At 35.0% G+C, this 22193-nt stretch overlaps 1 protein-coding gene across 2 annotated transcripts in view; it reads left to right on the top strand.

Moving 5' to 3' along the window:
- Nucleotides 1-22193, top strand: part of GRID1 (glutamate ionotropic receptor delta type subunit 1) — a 489114-nt gene that overhangs the window by 383342 nt on the left and 83579 nt on the right. For both annotated transcript variants that reach the window (XM_065746782.1, XM_065746783.1), the window contains 2 exons: nt 9330-9491; nt 10958-11077. In XM_065746782.1, the coding sequence (XP_065602854.1) occupies nt 9330-9491; nt 10958-11077 (282 nt within the window). The remainder of the gene's footprint in view (nt 1-9329; nt 9492-10957; nt 11078-22193) is intronic.

Raw genomic sequence — 22193 nt, forward strand, 5'->3', positions numbered from 1 at the left:
TTGGGAAATGCCCACCACATACACTGTATTTCTGAGCACTAGGCACTAGTCTGTTCTTTCTGCATTGGGGAAAGTCTGTGCCTATCTTTTCATAGAAAAAGACATTTTTATTTTTGGTGATTTATAGCAACTTTGATAAATGCTGTAAGAAGAGCAAAGGTCAGTCATTTCAGAGGATCAAAACAATTTCCATTATGCTAAAAAAAAAAAAAAAGAAAGTCTTAACCTGCACCAAAAGTCACTTATTGGAGAACAGTCTTACAGCAGGATTTTGAGTATTTCTGACTGAGATAGCTTATGCCTGATGTAGTTCAGAGGCTCGTCTGAAGAGCTCCGACTGACTTCTCTGATGAAGTTATTTGCTAAGCCAGTAATTGTTTTGTTGGCATGAATAGCCTTACAGCCTATATAAAAGTTCACTGACAAAAGACCCTTTAGGAATCTAAAAACTCTTCCTACTACTTCACAAATGTGGGTTTTAAGAAGTAACACATCTTCAGCATTCTGATTTTTTTGTCTTTCCGAAGTACTATGCTACCTTAGAAACAGTCATTAACAGAATGGAAAGTAATGTTATTCTTTGCCCATTAATTCTTAGTTCTTAGAAACAAGAAGGAGATGCAGAGGGGTGTAGTTAGACTTGTGGAACTTGATTCTGTAATTTTTGTGTCCAGCCACGCTGGAATGTAATATCATGAACAGTGAAGTGCATCGTATACTATTACCCATCTCTTAGATAAACTGCCCTCAGTATACCTTATGTTATTTTTAAGTTCCTACAAATTGAATATAGGATGTTCTTAGCATGTGCAGTTATGTCTGAAGCATTCTGTAGCTGCATTTTTTTGAAGACATTGTCTAAACATCTTATGTAATATCTTGTTGGGAATAGAGCATATATTCATTTCTCAGTATGACATATTATTAATGGTTCTGTAATTCAGGTACTTTCAATCTTCTATTTCCCTTTTCTTGCTTAAAAAATAGTTCTGACCTTTTGCTGTACAGAAGTACATCACTAAATTACCCGCGTTGCCAAAGGCAGCGGTAGCTCCTAGCTCTGTGTCAGGCTGCATGAATCCACCAGAGGCAGTGACCGCCTGCCAGCACTGAGTCCTTGCGTTGCTTTGAAGTAGTTTGATTAACACCACAGTTTGAAAATCCCTGGCTCGTTCTCCCTGGGGCAATTTCATATTAATAATTCTTTGTTGTCAAGGTTACTTACTAGCTATTGTTAGTTAATTATTTATTTAACAGCTTTGAAGATGAATTAGCTAAATTCTGTCAGCCTCTAGCTGTAAGATTTTTAGGAGAGAATTTAGCATTTTTAACAAGCAAGTAAAGAAAGAAACGTTTACATCAAGGATTATTAACTTTGTTCTGGCTAAATTAATGAAAATCTTTTCTGAACAGTATGTGTCTTTTTTTTTACCATATCCTGGAAAGTTGTTTTTCAGAGGGTGATCATCCCAGGTTGGCATTCTGACAAAGCTTTTAAAGATCAGGCTGTTCTGCAAGCTCATCCAAAAACTCATCTGTTCTGAATGCTTTGTGGAAATCCAATCGTACTCCATCAACCCACTTGTCACAATTTTGCTCTTTTTTTTTTTTTTTTGTATATATTATCAACTGGGTTTCTTCTTCAAAAGACTTCATAAGGTTTTCATCTTGGTCATTTTATTGGAATTCAGAGGTCCATAATAATCTTCATTTTATTCTTCATATGTGATTTCCTGCGTCCCTCTTCTAATCTTTATAAATGGTAAAGACAGTTTGGCACTTGCTCTCTTCCAGTGAGAGGGAACAGTGAGTATCCTGTACTTTGGACCATCAGCATAGTCATTATTGCATCAACTGGAGAAAGAATACTGGAGCACTTCTATAAATAAAATAAAATAAAATAAAATCTCTATATGGGATTGGAATGGTGTTTAGTGGGATTACTGCTACTGAAGTATTCAGATTGTTTCAGATCTAGTTATACTGATTTTTGATGAAGATCATTTTTTCTTTCTCAAGGTTGTTCATGGTATGTTCAGTTGTAAAATCAGAATGTTTTTCATGTTATGCTTTTGAAGAAATATTTCTCTTTAGAAATGTGGTTTCCATTCCAGATACTTCATCTCTTATTTGCAGTTGATAAGTTCAATTTATGTTAGCCTGTCTATAGTAAAACATATTAATGGGCACAGCATATCTGAAATTATTTAATATGGACCAAACATATATACAGTAAGATTTGAAAATCAAAAAGAAGACTCCAGCAAACTGTGTCACAAAAATAACTAGGTTATTCCTGAAAGGATTCAAAGTCTTGCCTCTCTACTGAAGAACTATTCCTGGCATTGCTTTGACATATTTGAAGTGAAGATGTTGAGAAGTGTAGGAGGGTATTCCTTGAAACATCTACTCTTCTCTCTGTGTGAAAATGTCTTTCTCCAAAGACTTGACCATGAGATATCTTTGGAGGAAACTCTTAACAGTTGCTCTTTCAGAGCTGCATTTTTGTTTAAAAACTGTCTTCTTTTCCAGAATTCCTGCAGTTTAACTACTGTACATGGAGATATATTTTGTAAAAGCACTTGTGTATATAAACTTAATTCTCCTTTCCTGCAATTGTATCCAGCTAAACAGCTTGACTCTGATTTGACATATCTTTTAAGTGCTACAGGAAGCAGCAAATATTGATTGAGCCCTATTAAAACATATAATTTCTGTCATAAAGAATTGATGAGCCACATTTTCCTTTTCCTGTCATTATGAAACCTAAAACAGCGTGTCTCTTTAGCAAAACTTAGTTTGGACTTTTGGCTGGATAGTCAGTCACAGATGAAGCATTTTCAGAGAACACAATGAATGAAAAGTAATCTTAAAGAGACTTCACTGCCCATTGCAGGCATAATCTGTCTCTCAGACTATATGGCATGTCTAAAAAGGTGCATTAGAAAAAGGGGAAAAAAAAAAAAAAAGTGCCCTCTGACCAAGTGCTATTTTACAATTTTGTGAGAGTCTGGATTTTGGAACCCAGATAAATTGTGTAGCGATTTTTTCCTCTGCTTAGACTAGCTCCTTTGACCTCTGGAGTTCCCTATTTGCATAACTAAATATTTCACTGAGTTGTTGTTCAGTGCTTTACCAGGGAGTGAACAGCAATGGCAGGAAGCAAGGATTAGTACCTCAATTTTTCATTTTTATTGCCTCTAAAACATAATATGTAGACATATTATGTCTAAATAAATACATGTATAAATAAATACATGATGGAAGGTAAAATTATTATCTAATACGCTCTTCTGCATTTTAGTGTTACTGTTTGTCCTCCCGTAAGACTCTGAGTTGTGCTCAGTTTCCTTTGTCACTTATCTTCTGCTAAACTTTCCTCAGACCATGAGTGTTAACTGTGCCAAATTCTTGAGATGTATTGTGAGCAATGCCAGTGCCTTCAGCTGACAAGTTTCAAGCTGTACAGTGTACTCCAGGCCTTGTTTTATTGTCAACATGTTGTTAGAAAACATATTGAGTAGGAAAACACACATAATTGTGATAAATGCTTGCAATAACTAGCTGAAGGACATGAAGCATGCAGAGAACAGAAGCTGTAGGTAAGGAGAGTGGTATGAGACGTGTAAATCAGTAAAGAGAAAAAAATAAAAGGAGATAAAAGAGATAAAAACTTTATCAATTTTAAAAAGAAGAAATACAAAACAGATTCCGATAGTGCAAAATTCTAAATAAATTTTTGGAAGCCCCGGTTTTGATACAATTAAAATTAGACTGGATAAAGCAGTAAATAATATACTATTTAAATTCCTTATCATTAGAGAGCTTGCCTAAATATATCCTGTGATCTGGTTTTCTGTTATGATTTTCTGAAGATTTTATTCAGGCTGTCATTTGCTTCCGTGACAATAAATAGCCCTTTGGAAGTTTGAGGCTGATATTTGAGTCTTTAATGAAAGTTTGTTTTCTGACTGATTTTCTCACAAATGCCAGACTGCTGGCTGTGATTTTGTTCTCCATGAGCAGCAAAGCATACATTTAAAATGTAGACACTCACACAAAGTCTCACAATGGGCTCTGCAAACTAATTTGAGAAAATTAAATGGGTCACATTGTTAGTCTCTCCTTCCTAACAATATCCTTTTAAGTGTGCTGTTACAGCATAAGTAAATCATCGATCTTCACTGCTCCTGGCAAGATGCATCCTGTCATTAGAGACATAAGTGCCTAACTGTGTTTGTCAGTACTTGAACTTTGAAAGATGAAACACAGTTTTAGTCCACACTAGTGTGCATGTACGCAAACACAATGATACCACTCCCCCATGCAGCGAGCATTTCTGCTGCTGGCAGGCTGTGCTTGGCCTGAGCATGGCGTCCACCAGCTTTGTTCTTGGAACTGACTGCTGTGGCCACTCACAGGATGATTTTGGCAGCAGCAGGGTACAGATGAAGAGTTTGGGAATATGTTTTTGATTAGTAGTTATATCTGAGTCTCCTTCCCAGCTGATCTTTTCAGTAGTCTTATCTGCCTGGACTTCTGGCAGATCAGAAGTTGAAGTCAGTCTTTATGGCTTGCTGCCCTTCCCATAAGAGCACTTGTCTTTATTAGTGCTTACGAAGGCACTAAAAGCTATTTTTCATATTCAACTTCAAAAGTAAATTCACTCTGGAAATTATCATGGAATTCACATATTACCCTCCTGAAATTCACATTTAATAATGGAAAGATTTCCATTCTTATGTTGAAAATTTGTTCTGCTCAACTTGTGGATGGCAACATTTTTCTTCATTGTGTAACAAAGGTTCCTAACAGGATCATAAAGGTTCCTGAAGTAATTTTCAGAATATATAGCAGAATGAATCTAAAGTTCCGCATGTACAGTGTGAACCCTTTAATATGCTGGTAAAGCAGTCAACATCATTTTTACAGCAGGTAGGTCAGAAAGCATTTAGTCAGCTCGAACAGCTCTCAACAAGTGAAAGAGGAACTGAAAATTACCATTTCTTGCTCCAAGTAGGATGGAAATTAAACACTTTGTTCTTATCTAGGAAGTTTTGATATATGAAGGGGCATCTTTGCAGGAAGATACATGTCTTTCCCTATTCCTTCTTTAAATCTGTTAAATATGGGAAATAAGTAAAGCTGCAGAGCTTGGAAAACCTAAAGGAGTCAAGTCTGTTGCCTTAATTCTCTCTTGTTTTGCTTCCAATTCTGAATAGCTACTTGAAGACTAATTTTCAAATTTACTGTTCTCTCATGTCTCAGGCAGCCCTGGTGGAAACAAGGTATAGTTGATCCCCCTTGGGTGTCTCACAAATTCCCTTTCAAGGGTCACTTTTGTACACAGACAGAGTTTGATAGCTAGCTGAAAGTTGAAATATGTGTGCACTTGCAGTGACAAGCATTTACAGACTTTGTCCAATTAATCCTTTTTGATTTTGTGGTATTGCTGTTCTGGAGATTACAATAAACATACACAGTTGCAAGCACTATCCAGTACATACGCAGAGATTTTGTAGAGGAACATTTTCTTCTAAAATGGTTGCCTTCTAATCTGGAGGAGGCCAAGATAGGTGACTTTGTTGGCCTCTGCAGCTCCCTGAGCAAGGAAAGCAAAGGAGACAGACAGATTTTGTAGCTGGGAACCAATGGCTGGATGGGAAAATCTCAAGGCTGAAGTAGGGGAGTCTCTGGCTGGACATTGAGAAATGTTTCTTTACTTTGAGGGTGATCAAACACTGGAACAGGCTACCTACAGAAGAGGTAGTTGATACCCCAAGCCTTTCCATGTTAAGAGACATTTGGACTATGCTCTCAGCAATTTAACTTTGGTTGCCCTGATGCGGTCAAGCAGTAGGACTTGATGATCTTTGCAGGCCCTTCCAAATGAACCATTTTATTTTAGTCTAATCTAAAATTCAGTGACTTATGGTGCCCTTGAAAGATATGCAAGTTATTAGTAGCATGTTGTGAGCAAGGTTATTATGACTATTCTACTTTGATAAGCCCTGGAGGCCTGTAGAACTGTTAAGGTATAAAATAGAATATCATAGAAAATAAAGAAAAGTATTGTCACATTAATGTGACATCAGGGCAAAATTGATGTCTTGCTTTCAGTAAATTTTTTCTAACCAAAAATATACAGTAATGACTTCAAGCAGAAAGTGAATATGACTTACAGAAGAAGAGTGTATTTAAGGGGTTTTAGTATTCTTATTTTTATGTAGTATTCTTAGTTTTCTGTTAGTACTCTTTTCTTTAAGAAGATAAAAAAGTACTTCCCAATAAGATGATAATATACCTTTCCTTTCTGGAAACACTGTTAATTCCTGGTCTAGAACAAACAGAATTTTTACTTTTTTTAAAATTATTATTTTTTTTTCCCTCTGATTTTAGTAGTCTGGAAATGGCTAGGAGAAAATAAAAACAAAACAAACAAACAAAAAAAAAATCCCCACACCTGTAGATGCCAAAGAAGCAACTGTTGAGCTGTGCTAATACAAAACTACTCAGAGTCAGGCATCAGATTAGAACTGGAACCATAACTGAATTTTCTAGCATAAAGCTGTTTCCCCTTTGGGTTTAAGCAAAGACATTTATTCTGTATTACTGTGAAAGTGCAGGAGCTGGGTTTTCCTGTGTAATGGTGAAACATCAGAATGACCTTATTTTCTAAGGTACTGGAATAAGTTTGGTTGTTCACTGCTGTTGGAGCTAGATACTCAGAGTATGTCTTTAATTATTTTTCAGATTAAATAGTAGTGTATGCTCATTTTTTCTGTACAAAATTAGCAATGGAAGAAAACTGAAGTGGCAAAATAGCAGTGGATCAGCAGGTACAACAGGATGTATGGAGCAGGCTTTCCTTGTCAAAAAAGTAATTTGCTATGACCCCTGCAATGATTATGTCTGCCTTGCTTCACATCTCCAGACATGTGATGGAAGTAAATAGTGTGAAACTCTTCTTCTGCAGGCCCTTTCTTTCTTTCACTCACTTTATATCCTTTTTTCATACAAAGAAAAATAATGAAACAATTGTGATACAAAATCCATTATGGAACTGGCTAAAATATTTTGTTTAGACTGGTAAACAAATGACTTTTTTTTTTTTTTTTTTTTTTTGTGCATCACGTAGTGTTTGAGTTGTATGCAGTTTTATTTAGGCTAAGATGATCAACAAAACTCTCAAGCTTTCAGTGCATTATATATGGTGAACTATGTCATAAGGAGGAAGGAGAGCACTGTACCAAGTACACCTTATATTACCCTAAAGCTTTCTACTAGCAAGCCAAGTTAACTGTATTTGAGAATGAAGGTGCATTTCTCCAGAACTGAAGAAGTGCCAAACTAAGAAATACAAATCATTTGTGCTCTGTGGCTGTTCCACAGCAACATGACAATGAGTTGTCAGTTAAAAATATAGGTGCAAAAACAAATGTAACAGGGAGCAGAGAAGATCTGTCCCTAGTGGCATGTAAGCAATTTCAGAATTTCATTTTTCTTATACATTTTATACATGTAAACCGTACTGCTTAGCAATTTTGTTTTGTTTTGTTTTGTTTTTGTGGAGAGTGTCTTGAATAATAAGGATTTGCTTGGTTGGTTTAATTGAAAGCTGTTTGGAAAATGTCTGCAGAACAATGCAAATCCAATTGACCAGAAGAGCCTTAACAAAAACAGAACTTAGTTGCTGGGAACATTATTAACTCTTTATGTACTTTTCTTAAAAAGAGGGACTGTGGAAAGTAGCTGCTTTGGAAACTCTTCTAGAAAGAAAATAATAAGAAGATAAAGTGAATGCTGGAAGGAAAAGAAGGGGAAGTAGATTATACTAAAAATAGCAATACCAAATGGGAGACATGCTCTGTGATAGTATTAGGATTTGCACTAATATCCTTGCTCATGTTTAGTCACTTAAATATGGGGGTATCCTTAATATTTAGTGTTTATTTTTTTCCTATTTTAACTGTTTCAAGATGATTTTTTTTCCATATATTTTTAAGTATTTGTTTACAGATTTACATATTTGTTTAAATATATAGTTTTACATATTTTGGTCAGATTAAATTACACCAGAAAAAATTTCAAAATGACTAGGATTTCAATTTATGTTGAACTCCAGATTATAGAATATGGAACATTTTATTTCTTAACCAGAAGATCTTAAGACATTAGAAGTTTAGTTGTAGACAGTGATGCAACAGCATTATATGTTTAAGCTTAACATATGTGTGATATTTCATAGGAAATATGTAGTTGCATTAAATTTCACATTAATTTAATGTGAATTAGAGAAATCCAAATGATTAATGGATCACCATGGCTAAAGCCTTCAGCTCAGTGAATATCCTTTCAGTATAATAAAGAATGAAATTCTGGGTCTGGCACCTGATGGCAACAGTTCATTTCAATTTAGTAAAGAGTAAATCAACACCCCTGAACTTGTGCATAGGTTTGAAGAGGAATTAAAATGAATGAAGAGAGTATCTAATTATTTTTTTTTCAAATTAATTCTAGCTAACTGCCACTGCTAAATTTTTACGACTAGTTTTACTACTTACAGTGGACACTGCCACATGTCACTGTTGATTTTGTATCAGTGGGCTATATCTTGGTTTAGAAAAAGAAATTTTGGAAAAGTAACATTTGAATGCTACTAGCATGAAATTCTTATTAGAGCCTTTGCCATCAATTAGTACTGTTATCTCTCATGAGGAAGATAGGAAGGATGACATAAATATATCCCAGGAAAGAAGAAAAGTGGACAGTCTCATTTTTATTTGGTGGAGATGATGATACCAAAATAATGCTGCTGTATCTTCTCCCTGTGTACTATGTAAATATATTAGTATTGTATTTTGCTGTGCTAGAAATTACCAAGATTGCTCAAATGAACAAGACTAGGAGCTTAATTCTCTTCCATCTTCCTCTTCTTGTTGAAATGACTGACAGGGCAGTAATCCTTGACTTTTATTGTTAGACCACTGTACTCTTTCTGTAGCTTGATTTTATATTTGAGTTGTGATCTTTTACAACTTTAATGTACTGCACTGCAGTATTGTATGTAATGTGTAGGTAAGGCATCAGAATCCGTTGGCTAGAAACACCCAGCTGCTAAGCTGGATGCAAACACTGGTGTTTGTCTGAATTGTCTTAGCTGTTGAACATTTCAAACATGCCTAGCTTTTAATTTTTACTTACATCTTTTTTTTGTTGTTTGCTTCTTTTTTTTAAATTATTATTATTATTTGTTTTCTTGTTTTTACAGTTTCTTTGAAAAAAATGCAGAAATAAACAAAGAGGCTCATTCTTATTATTGTTTGCAGGTTTCCAACCTGTACCTGTATGACAGTGTGCTCATGCTAGCCAATGCTTTCCACAGAAAACTGGAGGACAGGAAATGGCACAGCATGGCAAGTCTGAATTGCATGAGGAAATCCACCAAACCTTGGAATGGAGGACGATCCATGCTTGAGACTATTAAGAAGGTGAGAGAAGACAAACCACAATTGTCTGAGCAACAGAGTTATTTCAGTTCTCCTTGAGACTAGATTTTGAAGAGGCTTTTGACCTCTGTTTAACTTTTGTTTGTTAGAAGCAAGTGATTTACAACTACAGCAAATGATCTGCTGTTAATAAAGCAAATGATTTATTTCAAACAAATTACACACACTGTATCATTGAATTCCAGTGATGTGTGTTCTGTTGTCTGTTGCTATCTTAGCTACCTCTTATGGAGGTCATGTGACTAGAAGTAGTCACAAAGATGGATGTGTTCATTTGTTTTAATCCTTTAGTCAAGAGAGCTTAAGGAGCTTGAGGGGCCAACAAACAATAAGGTTTATATTTTAGGTTCCATTTACTGCTGCTCAACTAGCTTCATTAGTTAGCTGAGTGTTGTTAAATATCTCTTTTTGTGCTGTAGCCCAGAGCAAACACAATCTGATTTAGCTGAGTTGTCACTAAAAATTAAACTGTCTTGAAGTATTTTGAATTACTCAAATATGAACAGTACCGTGACTTTCCAGATGTATGGTAACCTCTTATACAAAAGCATTTGATCACAAATACTAGTAAGTACTTGTACTTAAACAACTTTAGTAAGTGTTGATGCATGTCAGTGGGTGCCATTTTTTCCACATGGAAGAATTTGTTTCCACTTCTTTCCTTCATATGCCCTTTCATGTCAGGTGCCATTTTGTCACACTGCTCTTCTGCTGCCATCTGTCACTTGGCAACACAAAGTAATGGAATATTGGTTGTGAGGCTCAGCCTCTACTGTCACGGCACCAACATGTGCCTCTGACATCACGAGCCATCATAATAAAGTAGCTGGCATTACTCCCAAGGTAGCACATGTATATTGATGAAATATTTGTGTTCTAGTGCTGTGCAGTGCTTGGACAATCTTAATGAACGTGATCTTTAGTTACTGAATTAACTCAAAATTTAGCTTCACCTCAAGTTTCTTTGCTGCAAACGCAAAACAAATTTAGTGATACTTTTACAGAGAGGTTTTAAAAGTTCTTCAAATTTTATCTTTTCTTCAGGCCTCTTCTGTAAGTGCAGCTAGTATTACTTTTTCTTCTGGACTTGGAGTTCATGCCTCTGAATTCAACCCCAGAACTCAACTGACTGCTTTCAGTTACAATGAAAGAACCGTTGTCACACGTTGCACCACAGTCCTGTTTTTTAGGGGCTGTTTCTGTGAAGATAAAGACATGATCACTGCTAAAAACAGTTTACAGTGGATATGTTAGTGTTAGAGCCATTTCCTCAATAATCTACTTTTTTGTTTGTTTGGCAGTATTCAAGCTGTTGAAGAGCATGTAGTTGGTACATTTATTTTTGCTGTAAATGTTTTCAAACCAGATTTGTCGTATCTTTAATAAAAAGAAGTGTTTATAAAGGCAAATTTGTTCTATTCTAAAATCTTTGAAAATTGTTTCCTTAGGGCCATATAACTGGGCTTACTGGTGTTATGGAGTTCAGAGAAGATGGCGCCAACCCCTATGTTCAATTTGAAATACTGGGCACTAGCTACAGTGAAACATTTGGCAAAGATGTCCGGAGGGTAAAGATAAGCTTTCTCTCTTTTATTTTCTGCTAAATAATGTAAATTCTATTTCACAGGATAAAATGGTTTTTTTTGCTGAGAATGAGTTACAACTTCACCACAGAAGAAATTTGCTATAGAAGAAAATTTTTTTAATTTCTCACATATTTAAATTTTGAAAGTTAATTTGATTCTAATAGGGAAGAGTCCTGCAATATTGTTTCCACATATACAGTAATGATACAGTATCAAAAGCACTGTGAACATAAAAGTAAAGTCTGCACAATTCTACTCGTATTTTATTTTTAATCAAGATACAATTGATATAACTGACACTTGTTTTACTCAGGAAGCTAATTGTAATTATAAATTATCTAAACATAGAAAGGTGTAAGATATAACTGTTTTAAGTATTTGAAATAAATAACATAGAAACCTCAAGGGAAGATAATTTGAGAAACAGCTGATGTTATATTGTACAAAGTAAATAATAAGCTATCAGTGGTAGCTAATGGAACAAGGACCAACTAAGGTTAGATGACAGAATGGTTCCATATGGTCATGAACATAAAATGTCATGAACTGAGAAGGCTACCAAGAACTTGTTTATGCAGAGGGATACTTCAAAAAGAACTGAAACTCTGGATTGAACAGTAAGGTTTTGATTGGAACATGATCTACAAACTGTCCCTGTACTGGTCATCTGGTTTAAATGCTAACACTATATAGTTAATGGTTCCTGTATTAAGCAGAGTTGAAATGGGCAAATTCCATGCAGAATTATCATTTATGATATTTTCTTCATTTGTCATTTCATTTATGTGCTTTATTTTGATTCATCTGAATTATACCAGCCTAACTAGAAAAAAGATCTGAAGGACTTGTATTTACAGTATATTCTTAGATAGCTCAACTTGAGATTCAGAGTCTAATTTGGTGTGATCATTCTGGACATGCAGACAAAAACTCCATGTCTGTTAAAAATTTCAAAGAAGGAAAAAAAGCATTTGAACTGCATAAAGCTAATATGATTGAAAAAACATCCATTGCCAGAAAATGTCTCAGAAGTCTTCAGATTGGCTATGTACCCTTCTTTACCGTCATGACTGGAAAAGCCTATTCTTCAGTCCAGGTACTTAATTTCTAGTTTTCTACTGCAGATAGGTCTGAATACTAGCTGAATGATGAAAAATTAAGATCATTTGGAAATAGTGTTGCTGATTTAATAAACCAGAATTGACATAGGAGGCCTAGGAAGAAATTCAGCTTTATAAGCAGGACACACATGAATTTATTTACAAGTACATAAAACTAGAATCCAATTCTGTTTGAAATGATTTGGGATTATTCTGCTGTGTTTCTAACTGCCACTACAGAAAACATGAGTCTCCTGTCAGTGCTGTATTATTCTCAGGATAGATCTCAGGTGCCATGGGGCAACTTGTTAAGTTCCATTTTGATATACATTTCCCAAATGACTTTGAATAAATCACACAATCATTTTGTGCTTTGATTTCCTTTTCTGTAAAATTGGCATAATTATCATGTAGAATGTTTGAGGCCTTAAGTGGAAACTAGAATGTGTTAGTATATGTTATTTTATTTTTACTGTCAGTAATATTTTAATTAATTTTTACTTAATATTTTATATAATATTTTATATTTACTGTCAGTTTTTTCCATATTAGCCTTTCTGTGGTTTTATCTATGGAGAGGCACTTTTTCATGAAAACACAGATTCCTTTCTGCATGGTTTTCCTTACCTCTTTATGGAAATCTTCTGTACCTATTCATTCCTGCCTAGACCCTAAAAAAGCTTTTATACTTAGGATCTGTGACAGTGTGGAGCAAGGGAATGTAATACTCAGTGTTGAGACTTAGAGTGAATCCAGTCAAAAGATAAGACTCAAAATTCACTAGAGAGGCTCTCAGTAATCATTTCCATCAGAAGAATCCTAGGAGCACACTGAAGAGGGTAACCCATATATAGGACATTTTTGTAAAGGCAACTTGATTCCCAGCAGTTTCCCTGAGATCTTGTCTTTTTGCAGCCATGATTGCTTTTCATTCCCCATGGGTGAGATTGAATTATGAGTGCAAGTAAATACATGTATTTCCTGTCTCTGTATATATTTTTCTTTATTCCACAACGATAGCATCATATATTTGTGGCAAAGGCTGTTACTGACCTCCGTGTACTTTTTGTTTATTCTCTTTTATATTGTTTAGGCAGACTTTAATGAAAGAAAAACTTCAGAAAATGCTCCAATATCATTGGTTTCAATATAAAAGAGTAGGGGCAGTCCCTTAAGTTCTACTACCTTGCTTTTGAAAAGGTTCAGGTGATTGCCTGTATTCGCTGTGTGTGTAGTTTGAGAAAGCATGGCATATTCATGCTTAAAAAAAGAAACGAGTGTGTGTTGACCAGTCAGAACATTTGAAGGTTGAAGATAAGAATTGTCAAAGTATCTGAAAAGACTTACTTGATGATTGGCACATGATTTATGTTCCAAATAGCAACCCAAGCATTTGTGTATTTAAAAAAAATATATATAAAAGGCATAAAAATCTGGGAGATATGGAAATGAGAAACTGTAAAAAGTATAAAACATAATGGAATAACACCATCAAGTGAAAAGACAAAGTACGAATTTTAATAGCTGCCACACTCATGTTTTAAATTCAGTGACATTGGAGTGAAAGAGTCAGTGAATGGAAAACAAGCATAAGTTCGAGGAGGAGGAGAGGAATAAAAGAAAAAAGTGGATAAGCTGTTCAGGTGAAGCCTATGGGATAGCTGGAATAGCCTGTTATGTTCAAAGCCCTTTGAGATTTTAATTGGCAGCTGATAGAAGCTTTTTTCTCATTTCACCTCTAATGCCCACTCCCCATGCTAGACTGTGTGCATCAAGTCCAGCGTCAGCCCTTATTCCTATAATTGCTGGAATATTCACCACCATGCACTCTTCCTCTGAATGTTGGGTTTACCAAAATTTCTCTCTCTTTTCTCACTTAAATTTTGATTTATTTGTCCTTTATTCGTTTTATTATTTTTACCCACATTGAGACATCTAGGTAGGAAAATATTCTTAGTGCCACAGGGGACATGAATGAGTGAAGTTTATTTACATTTTTATGTCTTCTGTCTTCAGCTTCCTTTGGTTCATTCCCAGCACTGACAGTGGCTGAAGGTGGTCATTAAGTTGTTTTGCTTCACTGGCTCATTGTTCCCAGCTGTAGCATGGAGCTGAGGAATTGCTTTGTGGAATGTTTTGAACTCTGATAGAAAAGGATTATAAAAAAGATATTTAGCTGCTACCATCAAGAAGTTGAATGAATCATATTATTAAATATTGTATATTCCTAAGCATAGGAGAACATCCCTACGGAGCTTGTTTGTAATTGTCTATAGTAAACTGTGCTATCACAGTACAAGAGACATGAGGTGGGAAAAGAGGTCACGACTATGTTAATTTCCTTTCTGCTCATCATCTGTATTATTAAGTGTTATTAATGAGAACCTTTCTGTAACCTTCTGAACATCTGCGCAGGTTCATAATTCTTATATTTCTGCACTTAGATGAATTTGCCGAATATAATAGTTTAATTATCCATCTGTGAGAGCAAAAATAAGGGAGTCAGGGCCCCAGGTTGTATTCATAGTAGCTTGCTAACTCACAGTGATCTCTTGAGATATAAACTTGCTTATTCTTGTTTGTCCACTTAGAGAATATAATAACCAGTAGCTGCCCTTGTAGGCCTAGTTAGATAATTCTTCTAAGGAGTTTTGAGATCATCTTCATCCCTGGCAGGAAAAGCCTATGCAAGTGTGAAATCATACTCTTGTTCGGGATGTTTTATGACAGGGATAATATATATATATATTTATGTTTAGAGTAATCTGCAATTCTTCCCCAAGCTGGCTGGATTGAAGGCAGAATTAATGGTTTACACAGGAAACATTCTGTTCAAAACAATAATGTTTACCATTGGTTATTTATGTCATTTGATATGTTTTCATTCTTTTTAAGTAGATTTTCTTGAAAGACCATCTGCTTCCCTAACAGTCACATTTGTTTCATACAGTACCTTTGAGGAAGATCAGAGAAGTTAATCTGAGTAATTTTGTGATATATTCCAAAGTTGCTGAAACTCCATTTTTGGAGTCTGATTAAATGCTTTAATTGTGATGGTTATATTCAAATGAAGTTTCATCTTTATCATGATGAGAATTCCCATGCTTCTTGCTAATTGCAAAAAGGAACTGCATTTTTAGGAACCTGCAGTATTAAGTGTTTTCATATGTAAGAATATTGCCAAGTTGCATTGTATGTCAGTAAAAGCTATGTACTGAAGAGAATTATCCTCGGTAGTTACAACTATAACTGAATCAGTTTTACTCATATGGAAAAATGCCAGACTAAATTTCTTTATGTTGGACTGTAAAAAAAGATCCCTGTCTGCTGTCAGAGCACTTTGTAAACATGCACTTGGGTATAGAAATTTAATTTGATACATGTTGGCAAAGTGTCTTTCAGCTGAAAAATAGGACTGGGGTCTTGACTACTTCTGAACGACTCTCTGTTACTTGGCAAAGGAAAGGGATAATAGTCTTATTATGGGTAGAATGCAATTCCTGCATGTTTACATTTTCCTTTCTGCTTGAGTGGATTAAGTATCCTGATAGAATAATTTGGAAAAAGATTATAAAGATTTTTCCTATAAACATATTGTTTCAAACCAAAGAAAATCTAGAATATTTTCTTCAAAAAAATTCACCTCCTTTATTTTCAGTTGCACTTTTCTGTTCAAGATGAATGTGAGAAATAGAAATAAAAGCATTTCTTGCAAGTTCTGTAGGTTGAATTATACATGGTGAAAAATACAGCTGAACATAGAGTATGATAGATGAAATGTGAAGAACCTGAGTGGTCTTATTCTGAAATGAAGTAGAGTCCCTGTTTGCCCAAGTTCTGCAAATGAGTTCTTTGTTTTGGCAATTGAAATATTTTATGTTCTCTATGCTTTCATTGTGAAACTATAGCTGAATTATTTTACTCAGTAACTGAAAAGAAGGTAAGTGGAAATGATTTTTGTTGCAAATATGTGACACATTTAAAAAAAATGTTTATTTGTTTTATTTATGTTTGGGAAAATATTGCCTGCAGGACCCATACTTTGTGTAAGCTGTAACTTGTATTTGCAAACACAAAATACCCAGTAAATATTTGGAAATAGACCAGCATCAACCGTCAGTAAGAGGGATGTCTTGGAAATTTTGTTTGGAATTCCTCTAAGCATCAGATCTTGCTGGTATTCTCCACTGGAACATTGTTTGGCTGTTTACATGACATTTTCACGGTATGAATCTTGAGGCTAGATTTCAAAAAGCAGCCATATCTTTCTAATGAGCAAGAGACACTATGCCTACAGTGATTAAGACACTACTGAATCTTCTACATTCCATAAGCATCACTTCCTGAATTTAACATATTTCAACGAATCTTCAGTGTACCATTCTCTCTTCTTTTTATTTTTTATTTTTTTAAAGGAATATTGCACAAAAATGAGGCACAAAGAGGATTAAAATAAGCCTTGTACAAAATAATTACATATGTAATAGTGGAGTTTTCATCAAAGCTCCTGTAATTTAGTTATGGATCTTAGGAGAGTATTCAGAATGAGATGAAGAGAAAACCCCTTCAGTTCACATAGAATTTTGTTCTCATCTGTGCATTGTGGAGTTATTTCCACATGGAAGCTGATCAGAATTTGTTGATCTACACACAAAGAAAATAGGAAATATTGGAAAACAGCTTCACAAACTCCAAGACTGGTGATTACTAGCTATTCCTTCTTGCACAGCATCAGTGTGGAGATAAGGCAAAAACAACACTCCAGAGATGAGTGTCCATCTGACTGGCTTTATTTCCCACTCTTATTTAATATCTTCAAATCATTATGTCTAAAGATCTCACCAAAATTAGAAGGATTTGCTGTGAGGTGTCGGACTTGCTTTTTAGCATAGTATCTCCTTAGCAAAATCACTTTGAAAGATATTGTTAGCAACCAAGTATGTGCTCATTATTTTAACTAACAAATAAAATCGATGTTATCTTGGCTGTCATAAACATATAAACTAGATCTGGTATCTCTTCATTTTTGGCCTGATTTCAGTGTCAGGGACAGTTGCAAGGACTGCATGTTGATGGAAATCATGCAACAGTTTCCTTTTGGTGGTGTTTGAAATGTGTTTAATTCTGCTTATCATTACTGTTGCTTTATATCACCTGGTAAGCTGCAACTACATGGAGGAATCTATTATTTCAGCAGTACTTTTCAAATTCTATGAATATCTTCATCTATATGTTCCTCTGGTATATTCAATATGTCAAAAGGTGGACATTTGATTGTAGGCAGTTAAGCTATTTGCTTGCGGCACAAAATCATAGATTTGATAAGAAAAAGTGACAGTCTCAAGCCTTTTTGTTTAGCTCTATTAGAACAGAATTTTAAACATTTTCTGTTTTATATTTTGCTTCAACCATTTTGTGTTAGAGTATATTACTGCATGCCAGTAAATACTTGCTGTTCACATTATCAGAAGTCAGATTTAATGGTATGATTTCAAAGTGGTCAGCTGAGAGGTGGGACATGAACAATTTGTTGGTCACACTGTGCCACAAACTATCGGACTTGATTTAGCTTAGTTTCTCAGTTTCATTGTATTTAAAACAAACAAGAAATAATAATAACCTTAATTCCTCAGTTTACTCTTTTGAAAAGATACATGCAAAAGGGCATTGGATTAAACCTCTTTGTTCAAACTGGCTAATTCACTGGAATAATGATGTTTGACAGAGATTGCCTCTCACTGTTTCAGTTCCTGGCACAAACACCATTAAATTCAGGACTTTCTGTTTTCAAATGACAATGGAAATGCTCACTCTCACAGATATTTAAAAAAAAGTACAATCTATATGCAGTGTGAGTTTCTGTGTCAAGGAAAGAATTCTGAAATACCTGATCTTGAACTACAATATCCCTTGATGTATGAATAAATGAATTTATTTGCTTTGGTAAAATAAACAGACACAATAGAACTTGTTTTCCATTCTGAGACATCTTTTTTATTGGAATGTGGTGACATTATCAAGTGTAGCTAGTAATTCATAATGAAAGATTCTTTCTGAGCATGATGTCCATGTATCAGGCTATCAGATTATAGTCAGATTATTGTATGTCTGTATTTTTAATACATTAAGTGACTGATGTACAGAAGTATTTATGGAGTTTCTCTGACATATATATGAACAGGTTTTTATGTTAAATGTTTACAGCATAGTGTATTTAAGTAACGGGTACATATATTTTAGATGATTGCCAGCATGAAAGAAGTACATAAGTGGAGGACAATAATAATTAAAAATATTGATAGTATTTGAAAAGGCCAGTTCTCTTTGCCTTGTTGCAGGCTAAAATAGCTATTAAATGGAACAACACATTAGAATTATGCTTTAAATCAGATCCACAAGGTACAAAAGAAAAAAAAAACAACACACCACCATGCAACAAATATACCAAACTCACCAAAATCCACTGTTGATGGAAATTATTGAGAAGAATTTCTGGAGATTGAATCTGTCAGAGGGATCACCCTGTCACTCCCTAGCTATTTTAACTGAAAAAAATGTTGTTGCCACTAGCCTGGATGGAAAATTGGATAAAGGTGATTTTCTTAGATGGCTGGATCCCAGCTCATACTGAGCTTAAAAGATTGTTAACAACCTGAAGTGACATCTGGGTCTGAAATGATGTATCATAATGAGTATCACAAAGAAGGGCTGTACTTTGTTGGCAGAGACCTCACAAACACAACTGTTATTTCACAAAGGCAGGGCAGACTCAGAAAGCTGTTAGTTCAGCATAGACCAGACAGAAATGTCATGTAGATCTGAAGCCTGTTATCTGCACAGGCCAAATCACCTTTACTGTCAAAATTCTCTTATGAACGGTTGCAGAAAACATCTGACTACTTACTGAAAGCACATCAGGTTTTTATAAATAGAATATTACAAAGAATAAAGCATGCACAATATTAGTACAGTATTCTGTCTATGAATTTAAGATGCCATGAAGAACCAGAGTGATGCAGCTCTCTTTCTTTATTCATTATTGACTTTTGTATTGTGCTTAGAGATCACTGGTTGATGAGTGCTATTATTATTTAATTCTTCTTCAAATGGATGAAGTAAATCTGTTTGAAACAGCACTTCTTTAATGTATTTGAACAGCTCTAGCCTACAAACATCTATTTCACTTACTACACTATCTTTTCTATAAAAGGATAAGTTGCAAATTTCTATAGTGTTTAATGATGACATTTGAAGAACTCTCAGGTACTGGGCTATATTGTAAAACAGATGTATTGGGAAAGAATCCATAGAGTTTGCTATAGTGGAGGAGTCAAAGAGATGTAGTCAGATACAATGTTTTGTTTTGGTTTTGTTTTGTTGGGGTTTTTTTTAGGAAAAGAAATTGCATAGAAGTAGTTGCATCTGACACAAGTTATTTCCTTAAAACTGAGTTGCCAAGCTCAGCTTCCCAGCTTCCCACAACTAATGAGAAGCAAGAGGATTTGTTTAGTTATAGCAGTGAATTCCTCTCAATCAGAATACCACCAGAAGGTCCCTTCCTACTGCTTTGCTTCAGGACAAGTGCTTGCATTTGTTCCAGCTCTGTCTGAAGTTTCTGTGCTTTCTTGTCTGGTCGTGCTGCTTCTGCCACCATCAGAAAGCTTTTTTTTTGCAACTATTGTCTCCTCTGTGTGCTGTTTTCTGGGGTAATAAGTCAGTGGTGAAGCTGGTGATGACATTTTTTGTTTTATGTAGTTAACTAGCAGTCTGATGATCTTACTGACAAGTGAATCTTCAGTTTCAGCAGGTTGATCCATTATTTCTCCCTGTGTTGTTTGTCATGAGGTTTCAAATACTTAAAGTTTTATTAGTTGATAAAGTAAGTTGAGCTGAGATATCATCTAGGGATGCTGTATGACTGATACTAGTTCCAGTTTGTTTTTAAGTAGGGACAGTAATAATAATTTAGTAATAATTTATTTAATTCAAAGGCTGATAGAGAGAAAAAATAGGTATTCTTTTAGAAAGCAGTCCAAAGCTCTCACAAAACACTTGGACACATAAATGACTGAATGCATGGCAGGATTCAGTCCCTTACCAAGAACTAGTTCTACATGAGCACATGAATTGGCATTTGCTTACATGGAGTGGAAAAAAAAATCCAATACACAGCCACTAGGAGCACAGATGATATTTAGTACTATGAGAATGTTTCAGTTCAAGCAGTTCTAGCACCCTCTATAATTTTATTAAATGTGCAATTTATTCTGCCATCAAATTAATAAAACAGTAAGCATAAGTTAGTATTCTTTGCAAGATTGCTTCTGAGCTGTATTGACTCTAAACTGAGCTCTTTCTCACCCTCTGTACTCTCATTCAAGACCCCATTCAATACCAATCTACGAGGCCAGTGTAACTACTTATGTTTCAGTAGCACCTGGGGGCTATGGTTTTGTTATACCAAAAAGTGTGTACTTAGATATATTATTATTAAGTAATACATAAGCCATCTGGTTGTGTATTCAGAAAATTGCTATTGTAGTTTTCGTATAATGACAGAAAAATGCCATGGAAAAGAAAATTTTGAGAACATTCAGTATTGGAACTCCTATGGTGTGTTTCTTAACATCTGGGGCCCCAGATTTTTCCAGGATATGTATAACAAGCACTGGTGCTTGTTGTTCAAACCCATGATTAAACCAGTTCGAGGTGCTGACAAAGGAGCAGCTGACTTCTGGAGTTGAACCTGAAGTTGCATTTGCTTTTCTTCTCTCTTCTCTGCTAAGTTTTAAAATAACCGGGTATGAGGCTTTTTTTTTTTTTTTGTACATTTTCTGAGTTCATATGGTGATATTGCAAAGTAATTCTGCTAGAAATTTTAAAGAGAAATGAGTGTTGCTAGTCCATATTTTTACTGGGCCAAATAAGGGTAGAAGAGAGCATAAAATATTTGCTTCATGTGCACATAGGAAGTGCACCAAGCTTTTGTTATTATTTTTCATTAATTCTGATTAGTTTATGTGTTTAAAGAATTTTTTCTCTTTAGGTTTACTGAAAGGACATTCTAGAGCTTCTTTAATTTGAGCACATACAGTAACCAGTGAAGCAGAAAACACAGATTTGCTGGGTGAACTAGTTCAAAATGAAAGGTGCCTACTCAGTCTGCTACTCTCATTACAGGATATCTCATTGGCTTTCATAGTTAAAAGAATCTCCCATCTTCTGTACGTCTCCAGATAAATCTTTTCTCAGCATCCTGTCTCTCTAGGTTTGATTCTCTTCCTGTACGCATTCCCCTCTGCTACAGGGTCCTTAACTATGTATTGCATCCCACATGATAGAAGATTCTCTCTGTGGAGAACAGTTACCTGCCTCCAGGGAAGCCACAGTCTCCCATTTCTCCAAGCCACTTGTTGTGACCCCACATGCAATCTGGCTCCGAAAAAATTGGTACCATTCTCTGTGCTGCCTAACACTACCTTTTAATAGAATATATCATATAGTCATACAGTGAGCTGAAAGATTAAATATATTCCATCTATTCCACAAACCAGTATGACAAACTAGAATTCAAATCAGTATTGGTTTCTTTTCTGTTTCTATTCTGAATCATGGTATAGGGTTGGTGGAAAGTCTGATGAAGTGTTACAAGATCTATAAGTATGTTATTTTAACTTGTTTATTTAATAAAATAAGGAAAAAGAAATGCCTAGTGGTAAATCTCAGAGGAATTAAGTGAGAAGTTTTCATATGTTTTCATTATTTATGTGATACATTGCCATAGATTTTGCCTGTGGGTGGTATTAACAAGACTTCTGTGTACTATCAATTCTAGTATGTCAGCCATGACTTACCACCTTCATAACATTTTATCCAAGATGAGTCCTGTTTGAGGCTTTTTAATAATCTATATACCATGATCTTTCTCTATTTCTTCCATTCCCAAGAGGCAGGGCAAAGTAGTCTTTTATCATAGCTCATAGAGAAGAAATATATAT

Source organism: Cyrtonyx montezumae, unplaced genomic scaffold (genome assembly GCF_038088225.1).
Source record: "Cyrtonyx montezumae isolate F1298 unplaced genomic scaffold, pur_monq_1.0 scaffold_4, whole genome shotgun sequence".
Lineage (NCBI taxonomy): Eukaryota > Metazoa > Chordata > Aves > Galliformes > Odontophoridae > Cyrtonyx > Cyrtonyx montezumae.